The sequence below is a fragment of the Glandiceps talaboti genome, chromosome 8, assembly GCF_964340395.1.
Source record: "Glandiceps talaboti chromosome 8, keGlaTala1.1, whole genome shotgun sequence".
Classification (NCBI taxonomy): Eukaryota; Metazoa; Hemichordata; class Enteropneusta; family Spengelidae; genus Glandiceps; species Glandiceps talaboti.
In genome coordinates, this window is record NC_135556.1 from 25,446,689 (window position 1) to 25,455,222 (window position 8,534).

Consider the following 8,534-nt stretch of genomic DNA (forward strand, 5'->3'; position numbering starts at 1 on the left):
CTCTAGTTACCTCAATTCTCAGTTGTTTGGAGTTTAATTCGTTATCTCAGTCCTAAATTGCATGTAGTGTTTATCTCTAGCAATCTCTGTCCTAAAGTATCAGTACCCTTCATCTGACTGTGTGTGTGTGTGTGTGTGTGTGTGTGTGTGTGTGTGTGTGTGTGTGTGTGTGTGAATGTGTGTGTGTGTGAATGTGTGTGTGTGAATGTGTGTGTATGAATGTGTGTGTGTGTGTCTGTGTGTGTGTCTGTGTGTGTGTGTGTCTGTCTGTCTGTCTGTCTGTCTGTCTGTCTGTCTGTCTGCCTGCCTGCCTGTCTGTCTGTCTGCCTGCCTGTCTGTCTGCCTGTCTGCCTGCCTGCCTGTCTGCCTGCCTGCCTGCCTGTCTGTCTGCCTGCCTGCCTGTCTGCCTGCCTGCCTGTCTGTCTGTCTGCCTGCCTGCCTGTCTGCCTGTCTGTCTGTCTGTCTGCCTGCCTGCCTGCCTGCCTGTCTGTCTGCCTGCCTGTCTGTCTGTCTGTCTAGTTAAGGTCTATATTATCACTTATCTATACCTGTTTTGCATTTTCTTCTATTGCATCTAGATCTTCATCAGTTTCATCTGTTGTTGTTGGTGGCAACACCAAATCCTTCTTCATTAGAGAGGAAGAACACATACCTCCTAAATAAGAGAGTTCTTTCTCCAAGTGAGCAATGCCCTATGAAAGAAAATAAAAACAGTTATCACTTGTTTGCATATGTGATGTCTGGTAAGCTTCCACACAGCCAATATATAGAATACAATACAATAGAAATAACTTTATATATCTTTTGTTCAAGGTGTAGGTTGATACTCGTAGTGTTGGTAACATTGAAAAAGTGGCATTATTAGTTACAACAGACTTTGAAAAAAAGTGAATGTTAAATAAAACTGCAGTGCATTCAGAATTATAGTTATTTCTTACCTCTTCTGGGGATGAGCCCCACTCATAACCAATCACAGTGCACTTAAAACCATAGAAAATTGCCTTGTCATCTTTCACATAATCAGATGCGGTTTCCAAGGAGAAATGGATCTCATTGCCTACAATACAACACAATAATCATATCTTTATATACTATACTATGAATTTGGATTATTCAAAATATTGGCAACTAATATTGACAATTTCCTATTTCATTTCATTTTTGCCCTATAATTAATTTAAAATGTTGTAAAAATTATATCGATTTTGAACAGTTTGACTCGATGTTGATTACTGAATCAATCATGATGTAGAATGACAAAGGTATAAAACTGGGCAATATTTTTTGTTCAACCACATTCAACTTGACTTGCACGCGGTGCAATATCATAAAATACAAGAGGACATACCTGGTATAATAAGAGTTGCTGGTGGCCAGTTAGTAACACCATAGAAATTACGTAAAACAGGTACAAGACTGGCACTTGATCCTTGTTCCTCTTTATTGCTTCTCCTATAGGGAATAAGTAAACGTAGTTTATCCTCCGGCTGTGCTGTACCACACTGTGGATCAAACTCTAGAGACATCCACTGCACACACTCTGGAAAACTCACCTATAAACAAAACATATGCAAAATTATGTCACAATACTGCCAAGTGTGGTAAAGATTAGATGAGCTAGGTATACATTTTGACAGAATATATAATACTGCAGATGTATCAACATTAAAAAGTACAGTGTGTTATCAATGTATGTATTCACAAAAGGTAAATGTTATCATGTTAAACATTATAACATTTGCCTTTTTGTGAATACATGTATATAAATGCAAAATATAAAATATATACACTCACTTGGTAAATTTGTATAAAACTAGGTCTATTTATCCTGTATTCAGAGGCCAACGGCCAAAAGATACAATAGACAATTATTACAATAAAGCCATAAGATCATATACTATTAGGTATCATTTCTATAGTATGTATCTTATCCACACCACTCAAAAAGTGATCAAATTTGATAATATCTGATATATAGTAGTAGGTTGGTGTGGTCTTCTGGTATGCTTTGATTTCTAACTGTAATTCACTACAACATGTAAAAATATGTGATGGGTTTGATTTGTAACTGTAATTCACTACATGTAGAAATATGTGATGGGTTTGATTGAATGAAATCTTACTTTATAGGATGCCACTGATGATGGTTTGTAAGGATGATCACTTTCTATGACAGCATAATGTGTTGATGTTGTAATAGCATGGCTATCAGTAGGACTCAGTGTACTACAATCTGATTGATGTCCACTGTTTACTGATCCTGGACTAGATGGCTGGGGTACGGCTTGTAGATTAACAGCAGCTACATGGGGTAGGATGTCTTCTAGTAACGCCAACACCTGGACTGCACTCTGGAAAGTATGGCAAGATTATATCATTGTCATTGTCATTGTCACTGTCACTGTCATTGGAATGGTACAGTTTACCTATGTCAAATAAGGAAATGTTTGCAGGATAACTATAGCCACAAAGGGAAAAATAAATGATGTAAAATAAGTTACAAAGAATTAACTAAACTTGTGAAGTATCCTTACAAATAGAAGAGACAATGGTTATAGATCACGCTTGAAATGGTGCTATCAATAATTTGAATATTTTACATGTAATAATACCTACTACATGTACCAGAGAAGTCTTATCTAAAGACACATACATCTGTATTTATAGAATACCGTGTAAACATCCACAAACGGATTATCACATACATAGATATGAAAACACTGAAGCTGTTAGCAACTTGTTAATAATGAGTATGTAAACAATTGACATAACATCCAGGGTTTGTAAGCACTGTACTGGATGATACATCCCTAATGTTCATGGGTAAACAGTTCCATGACAGACACAATCATTCTCCATATACTTACTCTTGGGTGAGATGATGCTACAGGTCCAATACTTGCTAACACAAATGGTATTAGTGAAGAAAAGAGATGTGCAGAACCTAATAGTTCAAAAATATCACCATCTGTAAGAAAAATGAGATTCAGTGTTACCAATATACACTACCGACAGAAAGTATTGTCGCACTGTGTCAACATCGTAATATACATGGATAAACATGTTCACTGATGTATAAACACGGAATGAATGCATTTTAACCAAATTTGTATCATTTTTTTCTTTTGACAAAATTGTATCATTTGATACTATTTGAGCATTCATATTGCAACCTCTATCCTACCAGATCCCCAAGTACAGAGCTAGGTTGACTTGGGCACAGTTGTGGTTCAAATCTTGCCCAAGAAATGTAACAGGGCTATAACCCTACCTTTCATACCTTGATTGACATGTGCCTGTGCCAACAAATCACTTGCTGCTCTCACAATTGCACTGGTAATGTTGATAGCATTATTCCTGGATTGCATCTCAGCAGCTGCTTGACTACTTGGAGGAGACTGGAGTTCTCCTTCACTTGGAATTCTAAAATTTTGAAGTTAAAATAAAAGAAACTTTTATCAGAACATTGTAAAAACTTGTCAATCACATCAGTATGAATACAAATACAACTAGGCTTGGAAGAATGAAAATTTGTCAATTATAGCAAGATGAATATATCGATACAATCGTGAACTTGTAAGAGTCAAAGACAGTTAATATAGTGTCACTGAGAATATCAGTTTCATCAGTTTCCATGTTACTGCACATGGAGGGCAGGGGTGGGGGAGTGGGGGGGGGGACTTCCTGTCCCCATGTCACTGAGATTATCAGTTCCATATTACTGTACATGGGGGATGAAAAAACTTCCTATCCCCTGAAAGACACATAATATCTAAAGCAATTGCTACTTACGAATAATATAAAACAGTAGGCAGTTGTCCTCGTGTGTGAGTTGTACCATTGCTACTTAAAGAACATGAACTGAAATTAAATGTTACACCATCAGGTCCTTTTACATGTGATAAACCTACGTCACCGTTCGATGTCCTGTTACCATGATTACGAAGACGAACAGCATATTTTACACCTTCCTGCAATAATTAAGTAGAAACAAGTCTTTACTGCAGACACATCCCCAACTATACAATAACACAGTAGGTATATAAGCATATGCCACTACTTTGTGTCTATGCCAAAGTTGGTAAGAATTCCTGCAAGTGTAATTTCTTGTTTTTTTTATACTGCACTTGTTCCAGCAGTAAATGAAGACAAATATGGTTAGATAGCCAACCAAATGATGCTATCTGTGTCTATGTCAAAGTTGTTAAGAATTCCTACTAGTATAGAATCCTGGGTTTTTATACTGTACTTGTTCTAGCAGTAAATGAGGACTAAAATTGGTTGAATCTTTGACTAGTTTCACAGCTCAATAATCTTTTTCTACAAGTTAGATTTAAGTTACAATTACAATATTTATTAACCTTCTTACCACCAATTCTTGGTATCTAAGAATGCCCTGGCAATTCCAACTTTACTGCTCAAGCAAAGACATTCAGATGACCACACAGATTTTTTACAAATTCTAACGACAACTGTTTTGTAACAATAAGACTACCACACCTCGTTCCACATAGCGTAATAGATTGTTTATCCTAACCTACCATATTCAATATGTGAAAGTGAAGAGAAAGTCAGGTGCAAGTAACAAGTAATTTAAAGCCAAATTTAAATATAAACAATTGCAGTATAAAGTAAAATACTGTTCATAGAAATTTATAAATGTTTTGATTAGAAACAGACTGATTTACCTTAATTGGTACATGTCTCTCAAATCTGATCTCAGCAATGTCATTTACACAGTCATCTGGTCCATAACTTCCTTTGATTATTTCCAATGAGTTCCAGCGATGATTATGACCATCACTATTACTTTCAATCTACAAATAAATACATAAAATACCTTTCATCACCAATGGCTATGATATATGATACAAATACTTGTTTTATAATTTGAACGATATTAAAAAAGAAACAAATGAACATTGAAATCAGGAATTTATCTACACACTTACATCACCTAACAGTTCAAGTTCATACTCATATTGTCCAAGTCTAAAACACTTACACCACCTAACAGTTCAAGTTCATATTGTCCAAGTTTAAAACACTTACGTCATCTAAAAGTTCAAGTTCATACTCATATTGTCCAAGTTTAAAACACTTACGTCATCTAAAAGTTCAAGTTCATACTCATATTGTCCAAGTTTAAAACACTTACGTCATCTAAAAGTTCAAGTTCATACTCATATTGTCCAAGTTTAAAACACTTACGTCATCTAACAGTTCAAGTTCATATTCATATTGTCCAAGTCCTCCATACACTCCAAAGCCAACAATAACAACTCCTGGTCTATCCACACTAAAGCAGACAGCATCTGGTGAACCATTACCAGTATTCCAACTGCGACCATTACTAACACGAGAGAATCGACTAGTTGTCGCCAACACCGGTCTTGTGCTTCCCTGGATATCACTCTGTACAATAACAAATAGAATGAGGAATGTATAGTTACAAGATTAGTAAAGAAACTGATCAATGATGCTTTAGTTATGTGCTTATAACTTAACTTAATCACAAGATACATTGATTTATGAAATCAATCTTGAAATCAGAGGAGTACTACACCGTTTATTAGATAAATTATTTCACCTACCATCATTTGTGTAATCCACGTGTTTTTGTTAATTAAGGGTGGTAACTAGGTTAAATCTACCTGTGTTCCCCTGATATTTTAGCAGGACCCCCCCCCCCCCCCAAAAAAAAAAAGGTGAAAATTTTGGTATATAAATGTATGAGAACCTATACTAGTTTTATCAGATTTCCTACTTCCAGTTACCAGGGTTCCCAGCCTTTAGCAAAAACACTGGATTCCGTCACTGGGTAGTCACTGTGACTACTTGCAGGTAGAAACTTTTCAGTCATTCTGTTATACATGGTAAACTGAGTAACTGTCATTTGATAGACTTGTGATAAGGTAATTTCTTTACATAGTAAAGTGAAGTGGTTGTCATCTGAGAGACTTGTTCTAAGTAAGAATACTGTACATTACCTCTGATCCTGTGGCAATAGCTGACAGCTCACTTACAACACATACCAATAATAAACAAGTATTGCAAACCAGTAATGGAGGAATAGAACATGGTTCCTGTCAAAGAAGACAGAGTGTTGTAAAGTAAATTACAAAATTAACAAACATTACCACCAAAATTTCGTCACTCTGGAATCATATAGAATCGTATACAATAACAGCTAAAGAAACTGAGTGATTTAGCCGAAGTATAGTAAGTGAATTATTTACACTCCGAATTCGAAAGTAATATAAAATAGGAAAATATTGATTTTCAGTTCATTCATTTCAGGAAATTTGCAATATCAAAGTAAGTCATCTTTCTGTACATCAAAATCTTGAGTGAATTTACTATGGATATAGAAGATAAGGGTATAGACAACTTAACTAAGTCTTTCTGTTTTATAGTCCCTGTACAGATAGTGGAGTTTTTTTTATAAATATAGGTGACATTCCGCCAAAGTTGATCGCATCTCAAAAGTAAGGGATATGCAAATACTCACTATGGTCACCTTTGTGTCAAGTTTGAATGAAACTGACGTGTGCATATCAGCAATATAACTGAATATACATGTAGACATGGACAGACAGAGCTCAATCCTTTAGCCCTATAGGAGTTTGTACAATGGGGTTCAAATAACAACATTGTCATACTATAAAAATATGTGATCTAAACCTTATTCAGTAATACCCTTAGAGGGAATACAACATATATGTGTGAATATGTGATCTCACCTTACTTAGTAATTGTCTGACAGGGAATACAACAATGGATAATAGTTTATCAAGTACATCTCTGAAATTCATGGTACCTTGCATACCAACACTACTACTTGATGTCTGTAAACACAATAACAGAATTTGTAACACAGTTAGTCTTCATAATAATACTCATTTTAGGGATGTGATGTATGTTAAAAAGTACACTACTGTATTTCTCAGAAGGTAGGTATAAGTCATGTTTCACATGAAAATTATAGACAAACTCTATATAATCGTAAGAATTATGTATAAAATGGAGTTTCTCATAAATTTGAAAATTTGTGCCAAGTTTGAATAATACTGGTCACATTTCAATAGAATGTAGGATTTTTATTTATATCTTATCTACTAGCATAAATATCATGTATCAGGTAATTGAAATAGGTAAGTTTTAAGTGATGTTGTGATTTTCTTTCTAATCCTGCCATAGAGGGCAGTGTTATCATTTCGCAAGATTGAACAAATATAAGGTCGGTCAGGTCATGATAAGCATAGAATTAAAGAGGGTCACCCTAATATTTCAATAACATGAATTAGAATGTAGAGAAGACTCACCGAGGTCAGCATATCCATATGTGACATCAATAAGTTGTATCTGACATGTTCTCCAACGAAACTAGCACAACCAGCATTATCATCAGTACTTAGTTGTCTCTGCAGAGCTGCACAATCTGCCTCTCTAAATATTGGCAGCAGACTGGTCAGTTTGACTGATGGATGACATAGAGCCTCTAGTACTGCAGCTAACAAACAACCACTTTCCAATAGGTGCTTATCCTCCTACAAAAGACAAAAAGTCAAACGCATTTGTAAATTAGACAAGATACATCTGATGAGATGGCCGTTGCAATGTCATTTCTCGAAGTACATACTAAAAGTCTAGATGGAGTATAGAGTTTGAAATGTTTTTCAACCTTGTTATGAATTCCACAAACAAATACAGACACTGATAGTATGCATGCATATAACATGTCATCTTATCTCACTGTCAACAGAACTAAAGTTTTGTGTTTGAATCTTCCGTATCTCATCTGATAGTTATGTTAATATGTGTTGTGCTGTCTAATTCAAACTTTATAGTCTCTCTGGTTTGTAGTAACAAAATACACCATCCTTTAAAGCTGAATTCAAAAGTGATTCATTAAAATAGTACATATATGCTTCATTTAATTAATACTTACTGAGTCAACTTGTCTGAGTAAATCACATAAACAAATCCATTTGAGTTGATTGGTTGGATAGAAGGCATGAAAACAGCTGACAAATGTATGATGACATTCTTTGAGAATAGTGTCTATTAGATCTTGATGACCAAGGTCTTCTTTTCCTCCACTTAGTGTTTTCCTCATTGATATTGAAGACTGTGATTTCTCTGACAAAATCTGACACAGCAGTGTCCGTGTTTTACCCACCCAATCTGCCAAGGTTTCAGTTTCTGGTGGAGCTCTACAACTGGGCACTAATATTAAACAAAGGAAACCGCTTAGCAAAAACACCTAAATTGTACTATCAGTTGCTATGGACATAGTCATGGTTGCTGAGCTAAAACACCTAAATTGTACTGTCTGTTGCTATGGGCAAAGTCATGGTTGCTAAGCTACACACTTAGCCTGAACTCTCAGTTGCTATGAGCACCATCATTGTTGCTAGAAACTTCTGTGCTCTTTGGGAAATAAATTTTGTGATCTGTCTATAGTCAAACTTTGTTATAATCAAAGACATACAAAATCAGAAGTTTATATGATAAGGTAATGAGTACTAGAC

General features: G+C 35.4%; 1 protein-coding gene across 1 annotated transcript in view; it reads right to left on the reverse strand.

The window, feature by feature from the left end:
• LOC144438616 (E3 ubiquitin-protein ligase MYCBP2-like) overlaps nt 1–8,534 on the reverse strand; it is a 59,493-nt gene that overhangs the window by 24,632 nt on the left and 26,327 nt on the right. The window contains 13 exon segments of the mRNA XM_078127715.1: nt 549–692; nt 939–1,057; nt 1,349–1,553; nt 2,124–2,351; nt 2,868–2,968; nt 3,281–3,423; nt 3,793–3,971; nt 4,689–4,817; nt 5,212–5,415; nt 5,991–6,086; nt 6,744–6,848; nt 7,326–7,547; nt 7,952–8,229. Coding sequence (XP_077983841.1) covers nt 549–692; nt 939–1,057; nt 1,349–1,553; nt 2,124–2,351; nt 2,868–2,968; nt 3,281–3,423; nt 3,793–3,971; nt 4,689–4,817; nt 5,212–5,415; nt 5,991–6,086; nt 6,744–6,848; nt 7,326–7,547; nt 7,952–8,229 — 2,153 coding nt within the window.